The sequence below is a fragment of the Maniola jurtina genome, chromosome 20 (genome assembly GCF_905333055.1).
Source record: "Maniola jurtina chromosome 20, ilManJurt1.1, whole genome shotgun sequence".
NCBI classification, from domain to species: Eukaryota; Metazoa; Arthropoda; class Insecta; order Lepidoptera; family Nymphalidae; genus Maniola; species Maniola jurtina.
The window spans coordinates 1,008,825-1,026,623 of record NC_060048.1 but is presented as its reverse complement, the minus strand read 5'-3'; the positions used below and the strand labels follow the sequence as shown (position 1 = coordinate 1,026,623).

At 40.2% G+C, this 17,799-nt stretch overlaps 1 protein-coding gene across 2 annotated transcripts in view; it reads left to right on the top strand.

The window, feature by feature from the left end:
* Window positions 1–17,799, top strand: part of LOC123875897 (pregnancy zone protein-like) — a 40,325-nt gene that overhangs the window by 12,580 nt on the left and 9,946 nt on the right. Inside the window, exons 6-24 of one of the 2 annotated variants that reach the window (XM_045921975.1) lie at window positions 459–574; window positions 1,413–1,617; window positions 2,075–2,200; window positions 2,763–2,960; window positions 3,460–3,621; window positions 4,162–4,494; window positions 5,757–5,982; window positions 6,965–7,134; window positions 7,634–7,780; window positions 8,427–8,534; window positions 9,201–9,397; window positions 10,568–10,650; window positions 13,388–13,506; window positions 13,814–13,952; window positions 14,406–14,530; window positions 14,903–15,025; window positions 15,692–16,052; window positions 16,507–16,664; window positions 17,455–17,635. In XM_045921975.1, the coding sequence (XP_045777931.1) occupies window positions 459–574; window positions 1,413–1,617; window positions 2,075–2,200; window positions 2,763–2,960; window positions 3,460–3,621; window positions 4,162–4,494; window positions 5,757–5,982; window positions 6,965–7,134; window positions 7,634–7,780; window positions 8,427–8,534; window positions 9,201–9,397; window positions 10,568–10,650; window positions 13,388–13,506; window positions 13,814–13,952; window positions 14,406–14,530; window positions 14,903–15,025; window positions 15,692–16,052; window positions 16,507–16,664; window positions 17,455–17,635 (3,277 nt within the window). Of the gene's footprint in view, window positions 1–458; window positions 575–1,412; window positions 1,618–2,074; window positions 2,201–2,762; window positions 2,961–3,459; window positions 3,622–4,161; window positions 4,495–5,756; window positions 5,983–6,964; window positions 7,135–7,633; window positions 7,781–8,426; window positions 8,535–9,200; window positions 9,398–10,567; window positions 10,651–13,387; window positions 13,507–13,813; window positions 13,953–14,405; window positions 14,531–14,902; window positions 15,026–15,691; window positions 16,053–16,506; window positions 16,665–17,454; window positions 17,640–17,799 lie in introns of both variants that reach the window. The other variant, XM_045921974.1, reaches the window with a different exon arrangement.

The following is a 17,799-nucleotide window of genomic DNA, read 5'->3' as shown; positions in this document are numbered from 1 at the left end:
ACCATAGGTGTCTTGTAGGGACTTCCTCACGTCAAGGTCTTGATTCTTGCAACCCCCTACAAAAGAGACTACGGTTTTCCTACGGGTTGCAGCGAGAAGAGAAACTGATACAGGGAAAGCGCAGTGTTGAAAGATGACCACAAGGTCGACAAAAATAATAGTATCTGTATAAAGTATACACAAGTGTAGGTTACAGAAACTATAAAAGAGTCGATAACTTTCACACGGCTGAACCGATTTTCTTGGAAAATAGCTAAGAACACTCTCGATCAAGCCACCTTTCAAACAAAAAAAAACTAAATTAAAATCGGTTCATTAGTTTAGGCGCTACGGTACCACAGACACACGTGAAACTTATAACACCCCTCTTTTATAAAAATATACTACCCCTAGAATATCAACCCGGATACTAGGATACTACCTGTCCAGTGGTAGTAATTTTATCACGTACTTTTCAGGGGTCCACGTCATTCTCGGTGGGCAACTATGAACTACCACCGTTCCAGCTAACTGTACGTCACGCGCCCATCGTTCTGAGGACCAGCGAGAGACTCGTGTGGACTGTGTGTGTCAGGTCAGTCGAAACACCCTGAACATATTCAGATTATTCATATTATATTTGCTATAATAATAAGAAGACCTACTTTGATATGTATGTTTAGTATAACTTCACCTAACTTCTCAAAATGCATTTAAAGTAAGAAGATTAGTTGTTGACAGAAAAAAATGGTGATAGTGTATCACTCATTATCACTATCAATTTTATAAAAAGAAGAAGAATTTATTTTAATAAAGTTATTGATGCAAGTGTTGGGTCATTGCCTGTCACTAAAACAAAGCAAAGCTGTACCCCTAAACAGTCAGTAACTGTACCAAAATGTTATTGGTACTCACGAGACCATATAAAAATTGTGACCTCCATCTCTGATGACTTTAACAACTTCCCTGGTGCAGTGGTAAGCACAGTGATCTTATAAGTGGTAAGTCCCGGGTTCGATTCCTGGCCGGTGCAGTTTAGGAATTTATGTTTTCTAAATTTTCTCTGGTCTGGTCTGGCGTTAGGCTTCGGCCGTGGTTTACCACTCTAAAAGCCGTGCCGCCAAGCGATTTAGCGTTCCGGTACGATGCCGTATAGAAACCGATTAGGGATAGTAATGGTGAAACTGCCGTAACCCCTTCCAAGTAAGCCCGCTTCCATCTAAGGCTGTATCATCATTTACCATCAGGTGAGATCGCAGTCAAGGGCCAACTTGTATCAGAATAAGAAATCATTACTGGTAAATAAACATTATTATTATTAATCTGGTAGGTTAGGTATGTTATTACGTTCCGGGTGATCCCAGGTGGGTTATCTTGATGAAACGTAATCAAGGGGTAAAAATAATTGTCATTGAATTTTTCCATGTGCTCAGATACCCGTGGTCAGAAGCCGTAGAAGGCATGCTGGTGATCCGACTCCGCGGTGCTGGCGGCAGCGGACAGGGTCAAGGTGGCATACGCACCGCAGTGCGCCTAAAAGCACCGCGTGCCTGCCATAGACATGCAGCTGCCACCAAACGGATAGGCCTCGATGGTACCAGCCCTCCTGATGTCATCGTTGCTGACTTCTCTTTCCAGGTAAACTCCTTAATTTGTACCCGGAACCAGCCCTTGGGATCTACGTCTTTTCAGGTTTCTCCAAAATCCAACTAAATCCTAGCTAAAACCATTTCAACTTTTAAGGGCTCGATCAAAATTTGTCGCTCGATCGTTTTTTGCACATAATTCTCCCACCTCCCCCTGGCTTCCTCAGAGATACAGCAGGCATCAAATAAATAGGTCCTAAGATATCCAGGGTCAGAAGTCATAGCCAAGCCATAAAAGTTTCACTAAAAATCCAGTTTTTTCTCCAACATAAACTCGACCAAAACTTATTATGGTGTTGTGCTTTCGATGATTTGATGATAATTCTAGACAAATAATCTGACCTACATCCACCCTTTTTAGATTAAATCCAAAAAAAACACTAAAGTCCTTATTTTTCTGGCTATACCTATAGAACTTATTGTATATTCTTAATTTTTTTTTCTTTTAGGAGGAAGGAACCCGTATCTGGCAAAATACAACAGTCATATCCCAAGTAGTGGACGATCCCGTCAAACTTGAATTCCTTACGAAGCATCGAGCTGTCATATCGCCAGGGCTACCTTATAAAATAAAGGTGAGTTGCTTATTATTATTAAAACCACAAGGAAAATCTTTTAAAGGTTTCTGATTTCCTGGTTAACATACGGAACTATTGAGATTCTTTCCTTCTAGTGGATTATCCATAGCGTATAGTGGCAGACTGCGACATGTCTGGTACTCTTTACTAAAGGTTTTTTCAGCCTATATCTGCCGTACATATTATGCGTGAAACCCTCCACTCCTGCGGTCCGCTAAAACGACTTGGGGGCAGATAACAAATTCCTGAAACCTCAATACAAAACATTGGTAGTTCCTTTACTTCTGTGAATTCTTATGGACACCTATAATCACTTGGTGACCCATCAGCATCACTCTTTTTAATATAATTCCTTCAAAATAGGAGGAAGGAGAAAGGAGGTATACTTTTCAGGTGGTCCCATATCAATTTGTTGAAGATCTGATGAATATCTTCGAAGATGGAGAATAGAACTCCTCAATGGACAAGAGTTAATTGCTCGCGATCAGTGTAATAGCTTAGTAAACATTAGGGTTTTATATTTAAAAAATCAAATATTCTATGTAATTCATACTTTTAGGTCAAGGCCTCTCGATGGGATGATAAACCAGCGGTCAACGAAAGAGTTTCTGTATGTCGATCAACAGCTATAACTCCTGAAGAATCATCTTTCAATGCCGCAAAGGCGTCTTGTGTGGATTCCATCACTGATGCCAAAGGAATCGGCAGGGTTATGTTCACAGCTGATGATAACGGCAAGCCTTACTACCACTTTCAGGTACACTTTCACCAAATAATATTTTCTATTCACCAGTAATGACTCTTGAAGGAACAGCTCTTTTTTGTGGACCTTATCATCGTTGGTAAAGAAAATGGTATGGGAAAGTTCAACACTGATGATGGTGGCAACACTCCAGATGTTAATTTTAAAGCCACTTCATCGCAAGCCATGATGACTGCTTTTTGTTTTTTGCGGTCCATGCAGGATCTCCTCCTGCTTCTCAATTCATTTTTTGGAAAATGCTTTCAATTAAGTAGGTACTGCATATTTATTTTTACTTTTAACAGACTTTATTGACTAACAATGCAATTCAACGAAAAATTTTTTGAGAGCGTAAACCTTCTCGATGATGATGATTTTTTAACACGTTTTTATTTCAAATAAATGAGCTCTCCTGGGTTACGTCACGTCTCTATTTTGCGGTACTAGGTTTTTTAATTTATAGACCGCTTGGCTGCAATCAGACCTGCTTTCTTGAGGGAGGTTTATTTTATAGGCGCGTCTGTACAACGCAACGGCACACCTTGTGACCCGCTGCTCCACCACGCAAGGCCGCGCCGCGCTGGGCGCTCTGCGGACAGACTCGCGAGCGAGGACCTTACTGCCGCTTTATCTGAACCTGGGGCACCTCACTGCACCCATTACAGTGCACTTTGTGGTAAGTGAACGCCTTAAAAGGAAATAAAAGGTAAGTATGCCGTGTAGAAACCAAAAAATATGGGTTTAATAAAATTTGCCATATCCCTTCCACGTTAACCCGCTTCCATCTTAAACTGCAACATCTTATCACCAGGTAAGATTGCAGTCAAGGGCTAACTTGTATCTGAATGAAAAAAAAGGTATGCAAAAATTGTTGATCGGTGTTCTACATGAAAATTGACATTAAATATTCTCCACAACTCCATTGCTTGGCGGTGAAGAAAAACATCGTGTGGAAACCTACGCCTGAGGGTTCTCCATACTGTTCTCAAAGGTCTGTGAAGTCTGCCAATCCGCGCTTGGTCAGCGTGGTAGACTGGTATGGGACTCTTCTCATTCTGAGAGGAGAGCCTGCTCAGTAGAGCTTGCGATGGGTCGATCATTATGATGATGAAGCAAAATAAAATAATGTCTAAAACCCCAGAAAATACAATCAAATAACCTAAATAAAGGGTTAGATATTGTCAGACTCTCATGATGTCCATACATATTCTTACAGGTGATTACTCGAGGTGGAATCATTTACCGCTGGGGTGCAACCACTCAATGCCCCATAACCAGCATCACAGACCAAATTCATACCACCGACAGAAATAGCATTTGCTCCAATCGCAATTTCCAGAAACTGATACTCCCAAACAAGATTCTTGAAGGCAGGAACTCCTCAGAATTGGACTCACTTTTGGATAGACACTTGTCGAAAGTGATGTTGCCGATAAAAGTCAGTAACCAGATGTGCCCAGACAGCCATTTGATCGCTTACTTCTATTATAATAATGAGTTGATCACTGCTAGCAAACATTTCGAAATGGAAGAATGCTTCGCGAATAAGGTAAGATAATATTAATTACTAGCCGATGCCCGCGACTTCGCTCGCGTGGATTTAGGTTTTTCGAAATCCCGTGGGAACTCTTTGATTTTCCGGGATAAAAAGTAGCCTATGTGCTAATCCAGGATATTATCTATCTCCATTCTAAATTTCAGTCAAATCTGTCCGGAAGTTTTTGCGTGAAGGAGTAACAAACATACACACACACACATACACACACACACACATACAAACTTTCGCCTTTATAATATTAGTGTGACTATCTGATGTTTTCGTGGATTATGGATGTAGGTTTTTTTTAAATCCCGTGGGAACTTTTTAATTTTCCGGCATAAAAAGTAGCCTATGTGTTAATCCAGGGCATAATCTATCTCCGCTCTATATTTAATTATTTATAATTTCAGCCAAATCCGTCTAATTTTTTTGCGTGAAAGAGTAACAAACGTACACACACATATACAAAAACTTTCGCCTTTATAATTTATACTAGCTGATGCTCCCGACTACGGAACCCTCGGTGCGCTAGTCTGACTCGCACCTGCCCGGTTTTAATATTCAAATATCGATAAAAGAGTTATCATCATGATCCGGTATCATCGCTGGCCCACTACTGAGTACAGGACTTTTCTCAGCGTGAGATCGGTTTAGCCTATAGTCCGCCACACTGGCCCAGTGCAAATTGGCAGACTTCGCACACCTTTGAAAGCATTATGGAGAACTCGCAGGCGTGCAGGCTTCCTCACGATGTTTTCCTTCACCGTTAAAGTAAAATTGGTTAAAACGTACATAGCTCCGAAAAGTTAGAGGTGCGTGGCCAGTTTTGAACCCCTTGACTTCCTGGTCAGGAGGCCGACGTCTTAACCAATATGCTATCAACAAAGAGAGGCTACATTAAATTATCTCGAGGACTTCGTCTGTGATGGCGTTTGCTGGCGCGCGTGCGGTGCCTTTTTGGAGTGTTTTTTTGTTAGAAGTAGCCGGTTTTTGTGTTCTGCTGGTGTTTATTGGTGGTGGAACTGACTGGGAAGCGCTTTAATGGGGCGCCGCGCGTATGTTGGCGGGCGCCGGCGCAGACGAAGTCCATACTTATACATATAGTTTCCCTAACTTGTAAATAACTACAAACTTGACATTGGCTAATCAGTGTAAAGCCAGACGAGAGAGAAAAAAAATTATTAATTAAAATCTTGATCGTTTTATAAGAAATTATCATGACTTGGAAAGTTTTTGGGGGTTTTTTTTTACTGCTCCTTGTTTTCATGAAGGTGGAAGCGGCCTGGACAACCCGGCAAACTCTTCCCGGATCCGTCGCGTCCCTACAGATCTCCACACCTGGTCCAGCTCTCTGCGCCCTGACCGTGCTAGATACAGCATCGAAATGGGTGCAGCCACCAGAAAGCGTCAAGAACCTAATGATGCTTGGACTCAGGAAGCTGATCGATGGGCACCGAAACATTACTGAGCATGATGCAGCTGGCGAGTGTTTCTTAAGTATGTTTTTGTACCTTCATGTTTTACTAGCTGACGCCCGCGACTTCGTCCGCGTGGATTTAGGTTTTTCGAAATCCCGTGGGAACTCTTTGGTTTTCCGGGATAAAAAGTAGCCTATGTGCTAATCCAGAATATTATCTATCTCCATTCCGAATTTCAGCCAAATCCGTCCAGTAGTTTTTGCGTGAAAGAGTAACAAACATACACACACACACACACCGACACACACACACACACACACACACACACACACACACACATACAAACTTTCGCCTTTATAATATTAGTGTGATTTTTCGAAGCTTCTTTTCATTTTTAGGCTTTCCCTGTTTATGACAGTCGCACTATTAGGTAGAATTAGGAAGTGTACCCCTCTCATGTTAGTGCGTGTCTACGTGTCTTAGAGCTTCAAGATTCCTACAGTGACGGTTGCTTTCGAGAACATTCTTTTTTTCTAAATTCAGATACAAGTTGGGCCTTGACTGCAATCTCACCTGGTGGTAAATGATGGTGCAGCATAAGATGGAAACAAGCTAACTTGTTTTCATTAAACCCTTATCTACTCCTTTGGTTTCTACACGGCATCGTACCCAAACGATAAATCGTTAAAGCATTCAATTAAAGAATTCCACCCAACGATGGATCCAAAATAATACCTCTTCCAAATTAGAACGACTTCGCTGGCGCAGTGATGAGCGATCGTCTTATAAGTGGGAGGAATTTATAACTTTCAAATTGTCTGATCGGAGGTTTTTGCTGTGGTTAGTTAGTGTAGCTGTGGTAGTGCCCTACCAAGCGGCGCATCAAGCGATTTAGCGTCTGGCACTATGCCTTCCAGAAACCAATAAGTGTTGTGGGTTTAATAAAACTACCATACCCCTTCCAAGTTAGCCCGCTTCCACCTTAGACTGCATCATCACTTACCACTAAATGAGATCGCAGTCAAGCAACTTGAATTAAGAAGCTGATGATTTCTTTTCAGCGTCAGACACACTGGACTTACCATCATCGAGTATAGAACTGATGAGTACCTGGCTAGCATCAGCAGGAGTGAGGATCTTCGGCGGCAACAGTCCACGCAAGCACTGCAGTGTCGTTCCTGCGGCGTTAATGGCTGATGACGACAATGCACCGAGGAAAGATTTCTCAGAGGTAAAATTACACTTTCACTCATCATCATCATGATCAAATTATCACACACCCACTACTGAGCACAGTTCTACCCTCACAATGAAAAGGGCGTAAGCCACAGTCTGCCACGCTTCAAATTTTATCCTTACTTACAAAAAAAACTGAGAGGAATAGAAATATCAAGGTCAAAGTACTGGAGGTTTGGAATACCCTATTTCCAAATCCTAGATTTGGAATACCCTTCCAGTAGTTTTGACTTGAAGGATGTTTTCCCCTCCTTCAAGTCAAAACTGAATAGGCATCTTTTAGGCAAGTGCGCTCCATCTTAGGCTGCATCATCACTTGCCACTAGATCTGATTGCAGCCTGATTGATTAGGCTATAAATTAAAAAAAAAATATTGTAACCCCGTGAAATGAACCCAACATTATTGTCCAAGTAATCTATTATGTGAAATAGCCACATTGAAATTCCATGTTACAAATCAGTAATTTTGCCTGTCTATCTTTACATCTTTCTAGTCATGGCTATGGAGGTTAGCAGCCATAGGCACCAACGACTCAGTGACTGTGTCAGCGCACGCGCCGGACTCCATCACCAGGTTCGAGGCTTCAGCCTTCTGCCTCGCTAAGAACGGTGTTTCAGTATCCCAACCTGCTATTTTACAGGTAAGTACTATGTAATACGTCATATTACTTTTTACCCGACTACGGCAAAACCAATAGGAAGGGTTATGATTTTAGCAGTCTATGTATGTACATATGTTTAATCGCAACCAGAGAAATTTACAGGCTGTAACCAGAACCCTAGCAAAAACGAAAACAGGTGATAGTAATGATGGTTACTGATAAGATACCATAAAAAACTATGAAAAAAATGTTAAAAATCCTGTATATTTTAAAAGTTCACAAAATAAAACACCTGATTAACGCTAAAGGTCAACGAACGTTCCGTAAATAGGCCACTCATGTCAATGCTGCGTTGTAGGTGGGGCATTGACCCGAGTTTTGCACGCTATACAATGCGGGTTTGAAAAATACTAAATCACTAAAACTACAAGATAAGGCATTGAATTATGTTAAGGTAATAATAACGCTAAGTTTATGCTAGCGTTCTAGTTATGCCCTATATTTATAGTGCTGTGAAGAAGCGGCGGCGTTGATCCGCCCCTTGAACAACCCCATTTCGTAATCTAGTGGGAAGTTGGGAACACCGAAGAGTTCCATAATTTCCATGTGCGTTCCCTTCAGTTGGGTTCTTTCGTGTTGATACCTTTTGTTAAATACTTAAATCGTGTCCATTTTCTTTTGTCAGGTGTTCCGCGAGTTCTTCATCCACGCGGACGGTCCGCGGCGTTTGAAACGTGGGGACACCGCCATCATACCGTATCGCATCTTCAACTATCTATACCAAGCGATTAGTGTAAGTATCAACTATTATGATTATGGTTATCTATAATAAATCGTAATACTTACGTTCCAAGATAGCAACGATTTGTACACAATTGTGTATAGGTGTGGCATACTATAATAAAATTGTATGTATGCCACAATTATTATAGAACTGGCAACATGGCTCATCTCAACATTTTTGACGAATTCACTTGATTCTATTTCGCATTCCGAGTCCGCAGTGTAACCGAATACAGATGATGTCACAAACGCCCTTAGAGTGCAAGACAGACAAGAAAAGAAACTGGTCGAGTGCGTTTTTTTTTTGTGATCTAACCACAAATTGTCTGTTTTCGAATTTATTCCTTTACTTGTGCTATAAGACCCACCTTCAAATTTACCAAACCAAAAGTACCAAATTTCGTGAATTTAGGTCAACGGGAAGTACCCTATAGGTTTCTTGACAGACAGACAGACAACAAATTGATCCTATAATGGTTCAGTTTTTCCTTTTGAGGTACAGAACCCTAAAAATTAAAAGCACGTACACTAGCGAAGCTTTACCTACACTGGTAGGAAAAGCCTAAATTATGTACTTACCTATACTTAAAAGGATTAAAGTTTAACCTTCTATAAACCCTAGCTTTTTCACTGACTTTAAAAGAAAGTGGGTTCTCAATTTGAATATTTTTGCCAGATCAAAATACAAATATCAACGGACAGTCGTCTAAACAGCTCAACGAATGCTGAAACGGTATGCATACAGCCTCGATCATCAGTCGCGAAACGTCTGGAAGTTTCGGCGAAACAAAATGGCGCCGGGAGGCTACGCATCAAAGCGTCAACTGTCAGAGATTATCGCTGTACCAACAATACTAGCGGGAAGGATGTCAGGTAAGATTTTAGTCTATAGTACAAGACACCCCTGTATCTGGGCATCTTACGATACAACGGCAGACAATATCCTTGAGATGAGGCTCGTAGGAACATACCTAATAAAACACTAATTGAAATCATATACTTAGGCATTATAATTCAAGTCTACATTATTAACCACTCAGTTAATATTATTATAATATCTTTCCTCAATACAATATTTTACTCATCAATTCTTAACATCTCAAAATCTTATATCCTAATCAACCCTCCTTTATTCTCGCCTGAAACTTTGACATTTCTGCCACGTTCCTTTTCACAAGGTAATTTTACATTCTAATCCTGTAAATAATCACAAAGTTCACATCAATCATATCGTTGCTAATAGGAAAGTATAGTTTTTAGGCAGTTAGCGCAGTGATAGCCTAAGACATCGGCCTCCTAGTAGGCGGTCCAGGGTTCAATCCCGGGCACGCATCTCCCAAGAACTCTGATTTTTCAGGTCAAAAAAGAGCCGACTCACTCTCCAGGAACTATCATCATGATCAACCCGTCGCGGCCCACTACTGAAGATCTCTATTCTGAAAACAGACCCTGTTCTCAGTATAAGAGGGGGTTGGCCATTGTCCACCATGCTCTCCAAACGTGAATTGGCAGAACATTTTTTTTTCATGTACCAAAGTAGTACATAGTTACAAAGTTATAATAAACTAAAGGATGCCCGCGACTTCGCCCGCGTAGTTTTAGGTTTTTAAAGATCCCGTGGGAACTGTTTGATTTTCGGGATAAAAAGTTGCATACGTCAATTATTACAGGGGCGCAAGCTACCTCGGTACCTTTCATACAAATCGCTTAAGTGGATGGGTTTTTGGTAATCCCGTGGGAATTCTTTGATTTTCCGCGATAAAAAGTAGCCTATGTCCGTCCCCGGGATATAAGCTAACCGTGTACCAAATTTCGTCAGAATCGGTTAAACTGTTGGGCCGTGAAATGATAGCAGACAGACAGACACACTTTCGCATTTATAATATGAAGTATGGAGGATTAAGTACATTGGAAATGCTTATCTCTAAATAAAAACTATGGATATTGTGGACATTAAAGATATTATGAAGGCCTTTTAGGTATGCAGGTTACCTCTCGATATTTTCCTTCACCTTTTTTTTTAAATGCCTTTTCATTTTGCAGTGACGAGGTAGTCATCCGAATCGACGTGGATCCTGAAGGTGTTCCCACACAGGAGTATAAATCAGCGATGATATGCGCCAAAGGTAAATATATTAACCGTACTTTTAGGGTTCCATACCCGAAGAGTGCCAACAGGACCCTATTACTAGGCGTCCGCTGTCCGTCCGTCCGTCCGTCTATCTCGTGAACTACTTAGGTAGAGAGTTGAAATACAGAATATTTAGAAGTTTCTTAATTCATAATATGGTACACTCGGAAAAATAATTCGCTTGGCAGAGCATACTAATGCGCGCGTATGTATAACACACAAAGATACGACCCGATGCTATCCGATAATAGATACACTCACACTTACTACACTCACTCACACTTCTAGATAACCTTACCAGTCGTATAGGGTTGCAAATTTCACATTCGTCAACATAGTTCTGATGGCCGAGTGGTAATAGTGTTGAAGTTCTTAAATATGGCGTGAGTTCTAATCCTAGTGGGGGATTGCTTTTTTATTTTTGCAATTATTTATTTTGTCTTCTTTATACAGTCAAAATTATCATACTTTCAAACAATATAATTATAAGCAAGAAAAAACAAAAATAATAACACTTTTCTATTTTAGAAGTTATTTATTTGTCTTTTGTGCAGTTCATAAATTATTATAATAAGCAAGAAATGAATAAGACGCTTGTCAAAAAATTAACACATCAAGTTAACAGAAGGTATACAAAAGAGGAAAAAAAATTGACATACTTTATCTACTCCTATTACTCCTATAGTAATTTAAAACCAATATCGATGTGAAGTATGCTAAAAGTCGGTCAAGTATGAACGTAATGTTTTATTTACGTTTTGGGTTACTTTTAGGTTTGTGAGATGAATCAACATGTTAATTACTTAGTTAGAAATCAAAATCAATTATAACTTCTAACTGCAATAACAATAACATCACTCACAAATAGAATTAAATTAATTACCTATACTTTATTTAATAATGTATAAAGGTAGGCCACCCTCGTAAGCTATTACTTTTTGTAATCGACTCGTCATGTTAGTAACCATATTCCAGCAAGTCTATGCTGCCCCACAGAGACTCCCAGGTTGAAGTTACCACTTTATTCAAAGTATAATATATCGTTTACCTGTTGTTCTATTACTATAGTATTTTACGTCCATCCTTGTCCGACTCAAAAGATTTTTCATTATTAAAAATAACAACGTAATTACATCAGTCAAAGTTTATATATTTCATTGCAAAATGAAAGTCTATGGTCCTGGTGCAAACCATTCGTAATATTTTCTTCGTAATGTATTCCGGCCGCACGCAAATGCTTCCGCACAGTTTGTAGAACTACATTGTGCTTGGTCGCTGTCAACCAAATTTTTAAAAAGGAATCCACGCTATGCATTGCAACGATTTCTTGGTGGTGATGTGACTCCATCTTATAAGCTGATGGTTTGGGCCCAGGTCAACAATTGTCTACATGCCCCGTTTCTCCGTAGTGACAGACCCACAAGCGCACGGTATTCATCTGTAAATGATTATATCCTGGATTAATACATAGGTTACTTTTTATCCCGGAAAATTAATGAGTTCCACGGGATTTTTAATAACCTATATACACGGGAATGAAGTCGCGGGCATCAACTAGTATTTAGTATATTGGTTACATTGTTATATTATAATGCGTCTGATTAAAAGTATTAAATGGACTAAAAACATTACGCTAACATTTAGAAAATACTAAATGCAGATAAGTAAAACCATAAACATAATTTCAATACGAGTAGGTTATATTTGTTTACTTACCGATATCATCGATTTCGGTTATCGAAATATTCCGCTCAAATAACAATCTCTGCTTTTTAAACAAAGATAAATAAATGTTCCATGGTGGTGAGAAGTTCAGTAGTTATTCAGTGTGAAAATAACACAATACACCATAAATGAATTCACTACTAGGATTTATTAATCCGCGTGCTCAAGTTCTATTTGACAATAATTTATAAAATAGGTAGGGTAGATTTAAAAAATGGGACATCAACTTGATATTGCCATTCTGTAATCTATAGGTATACCTACACCGCATAATTTATCGTTTTGTGGGTTCGAAACATTTCAGTGATGAATAGACCTTAACTGTCTTGTTTTAAAGCTTAAATTCGTCCACATATCTACAGCTAGCACTGCAAGTGAAAACTGCTAATTAAAGTCGTGAATTTTAGACGTTATCTCAAGGTGGTTTAAGGCCATTTTACTCTGACATTATTGTGCTTCGACGATCGGATTCTATCAGCGTGGGTAAGCGGCAATACTACCTAGTGCCTGCTGTGGGGAAATCAGCGAAATATGTAATTTGTAATTATTGCAAGTAGGTATGGTGAAAAGAGACCGACAATTCATTAAAGAGAGATAGGTGTAAAATAATAAGTAAACGAGTTATGCACACACATAATGCTTCGTTGTGTTGCCTGCTTACCGATTTGTTTTGCTTTGTGTACGTGATCCTTAGTGTACGAGTCCGACTCTTAACCAGTTTTTTATAATATACATGCGTTGCATACGGCTCTTGTATCTCTTGAAACAATTTGCAGTTATCTCCAATGTATCGTCAACAACATCTGCATCCGTTTCGAAATTCAACAGACGCGTATGAAGCGATTTGCCCTCTCATGTATAATTCGAACCATCCATCTTAAGCTGCATCATCACTTGCCAGCAGGTCTGATTGCAGACAAGCGCTACTGTAATTTAAAAATATCTTTAGAAAGCTTTCAAGATAGAATAAGCCAAGAATAAGTATTTAATCTCAAATTTTCTTTCAGATATTTACAGCCTGAAAAACGAACCAGTAGTGTGGAAGTGGTCTCAAATTAAAGCGGTGCCGGGAACCGAATATGTGACCGTGTGGGCCGCTGGGAACACCATTGCACCCCTGTTAGCTGTAAGTATTGTTTTCAACGTTAAACAACACTAAAACCAGACTACTACCTTCGACTAAATACGTGAGCATAGCCGTAACAAGCTCAAGCTATGATATGGAATGCCCTTCCGGCATCAGTTTTCCCTTCCACTTTTAATATGGGTACCTTCAAGTCAAGAGTGAATAGGCAACTTCTAGGCAAGCGCGCTCCATCTTAGGCTGCATCATCACTTGCTAGCAGGTCTGATTACAGCCAAGCGCTAGTCAAATTAAAAAGAAATATTCTTATTTATAAGTATGGAAGTGTAGATATGGATATTTATCTTAGGACGCAGACGCACTAGTGCAGCTGCCAAGGGGCTGTGGAGAGCAGAACATGGCGCGCCTGGCCACTAATCTGTTGGCTTTGACCTTCCTCGAGCCTACATCCACACCTGCCATTATTGCAAAGGACCATGTCGCTAGAGGTAAGACAATATTTATCATCATCATCATCAAATCATCTCTTGTAGGGACTTCCACACGGGCTTGTCTGATGTCGTCCGATGGTGCTATAGTACGGAGTCTTCCAACGCCGCGGATGGTGGGTGGTCACCATTCCAGCCCATTGCCACTTCAACTTCGCCACCCGTTGAGTTGTGTCGGTTACTCTGATTCTCCTACGGATCTCTATCTAATTAACCATGAGTTAATGTGTGAGTGTGTGTGATGTGCAAACGAAACTATGTTTTCTTATTGAATTTTGAATGTGCTTTGTTGGTAACTCAAAATGGTTAGCGCCCACGGATATTTTGGTCTCTATCATTTGTATGGGATTACGTAACAGAAAGAACGCTATACTAATTTCCTTCCGCGGATAGAGTATAGTGATTTCTTTTCATAGTTTGCAGTTTGTAGCAATTCCTTGGTACACTCTGCAGGTTTTACCCGGCAGCTGCAATACGTCCACCCGTCTGGCGGGTTTAGTGCCTTCGGCGCGTCTGATGCCGCCGCCTCCACGTGGCTGACAGCCTTCTGTGTCCGCTACCTACGGAAAGCTTACCGGGTAAGCTCAAAATGTATTTCACATTCTTACTTTCATAAAGGGTTCGAGGTTCTAATTGGAAAAAATAGATAAAACATACCCACACATATAAATGTGTGTGGACGATCTGCAGGTCAAATCCACGCACTTTTATAATTTTAGTTCGCGACAGCTCGACATGGCAATCGGGGTATGAGGCGACACAAAAAATCAAATTCGCCTCCAGGTAGCAGATCGTATGACATCGTTAATTATTGATTTTATTAAACTACCTTCATTAGATAGGTACCTAAATAACAATACTTTTGTAAACTTGTGTAAAGGCAATTTTAAAATTGATTTTGAATTGAACTTGAATTTTGCCATAAATGGTTTATTCGCGTTATCTACCAGGTGATATCCGGGGAAGCCGCGGTGCCTCCAGTGATTCTTCAAGCAGAACAATGGCTGAAGGCGCAGCAAATGGAAAATGGCTGCTTCCGAAACCAGGGGCATGTCTTTCATCATGAACTTAAGGTAATTTAATACTTCGCGGACCAAGATTTTTAACCGACTTCCAAAAAGGAGGAGGTTCTCAATTCGTCGGGATCTTTTTTTTTATGTATGTTCCCCGATTACTCAAAGACCCCTGGACCAATTTAGAAATTTTTTTTTGTTTGAAAGGGTATACTGTGCATGTGGTCCCATATAAATTTAGTGAAGATCTGATGAATATCTTCGGAGATGGAGAACAGAACTCCTCAATGGATAAGAGCAAATTGCTCGCGATCAGTGTAATAGCTTAGTGAACAGTAGGGTTTTAACTGGGCATAGCATATTATAGTACAGTGGGGCCACTAAAAATTGTGAAATAAAAAATTTTCAAAAGAAAAATAAAACCGACTTCAAAAACCAAAAACACTAAAAAGTAGAAAATAATTTTTGTTTAGCTACACATGTAATGTACCTAGGTTTGAAATCGGGCGAGCTTCTCTCTTGGATTTCTAATTTTGTTTTAATATGCTCGCTCGACTTCATACCTAGGTACATTACATGTGTAGCTAAACAAAAATTATTTTCTACTTTTTAGTGTTTTTGGTTTTTGAAGTCGGTTTTATTTTTCTTTTGAAATTTTTTTATACTTTTACAGGTTAGAATAAGTTTGACGACCACATAATATATTTTACATTCTCAAACCACCAGGGAGGACTAAACGAAGACGGCGAGATATCAAGCGTAGCTCTAACCGCTTACGTCATAACATCCCTCCTCGAAACCTCCCCATTATCTTCCAAGCTCCTCAAAAACACCCTCTCCTGCCTCCGAGCATTACCTCCTTCCAAATCCAAGTCCAAAGTTAACCCCCTAAGAATTTACGCCCATTCCATTGTTACGTATTCCCTCATGAGGTTACGGAGGTATGAGGAGGATCTAAAGAGTGCCAATGAGGCTTTTCTGAGGGTGAGGAGTGATGCTGGGCTGGAACAAGATGAGGAGTTGAGGGAGCTGCTGGAACTGCTGAGGATGGCGAAAAGAACTGAGGACTATGTTTGGTGGGAAACAGGTAGATAGCAAATGTATTTTTTTGAAGTTTTAAAAATGTATATTGATGAAAGAGACATTAGTTTAGGATATTTTTTATTGCGAATTCATTCTGGTGAGATAATTATAACATACTTTATTATACTTTACTTTTATAACGAGCTTTAAAATGGTATGCGATACTCATGGCTTACCTAAATAAGTTTGATGCAAGGCGTTACCCAGAAATTAGCATTCTCAACAGTTGCGCTCTGCATAGAGCAAGAAAATCTTGTTTGCAATGAAAAAGACGAAAAATATACTAATTAGTTAAAACAAAAAGTTCTTCGTGGTAATAAAAAGAAAAAGAACTCCATCTTTATCTTTTTTTTTCTTGTTTTGTGTGCAATAAAGTCTGTTATCTATCTTTATCATACCATGAAGAACTTTCCATAAGTTTAGTCTTTAATCTTGTTCCCATTCCTCAAACCATGAAGGTAATCTGGCCACATCAGTGGAAGCCACAGGCTACGCGTTACTGGCGCTGTCAGAGTGCCCGCCCGCGTTGCGTGACAACTGTGCTGCTGATGTGGCGGGCGCTACGCGGTGGCTCGCCACGCATAGGAATGCTGCTGGGGGATTTATTTCTACACAGGTAAGTACTGCGTTGGGACAGAGGGGGCGGTCCGCCCTGAGTTTCAGGATCTGTAACAATCCAAACCGGAGTCTCGATAGCTCAACGGTTGAGGAGGGGACTGAATTCTGAAAGGCCGGCGGTTCAAACCCCACCCATTGCACTATTGTCGTACCCACTCCTGGCACAAGCTTTACGCTTAATTGGATGGGAAAGGGGAGTATTACTCATGATTAGTATGGCTAAATATTCTTTTTTTTTAACTTGAGAAATCCTCAAATCTCAAATCAATCGGAATTGTTTTCAGTAAACAGTACCAAGGAGTCCGTTTGTAGTGGAAGTCCTTAAGGATCGTTTACGTAAAACTAGATGGTGCCCGCGACTTCGTCCGCGTGGGTGTAGGTTTTTAAGAATCCCGTGGGAACTCTTTTCCGCGATAAAAACTCGCATATGTCAATTTCCGGGACGCAAGCTACCTCTGTATCAAATTTCATATAAATTGGTAAAAATCCCACGGGAGGTCTTTGATTTTCTGGGATAAAAAGTAGCCCATATCCTTTCCCGGGATGTACCTACCTAATCAAATTTCATCAAAATCGGTTACAATATTGGGCTGCAGGAGCTAGCAGACAGACACACTTTCGCATTTACATTTACAATATTCGTTTTCGGTCTTCGCTTCTAGGTAGGAATGGCTTCCGTAGATGTAATTGACGATTCAAATGTACTTGTCAAGGTTTATTTGAATAAAAATCTTTCTATTTCTATTTCATCGATTATGGCGATCAAAACCAATATATTTCAAACCTAGGACACTTTAGTGACCCTCGAAGGCCTGTCACGATGGACCACTCTCCTTCCATCAATCAACAACCTGACGGTCACCATCCGAAGCGGGGCGCACCGGAAGGAGCTTCGCCTCAACACCGCGGTCAAACTACCTGAACTCGCCAAGATCCCTGTAACTGACCAACTCAAAATTAGTGTTGAAGGTAAGTGACCACTTTTTCGTAAATGACTTTTTTTTTTTTTTATTCAGATACAACTTCACTTTTGACTGCAATCTCACTTGGTGGTAAGTGATGACGCAGTCTAAGATCGAAGCGGGCTAACCTGGAAGGGGTATTTTATAGAAGTTTTTAGAAGGTAACTAGCC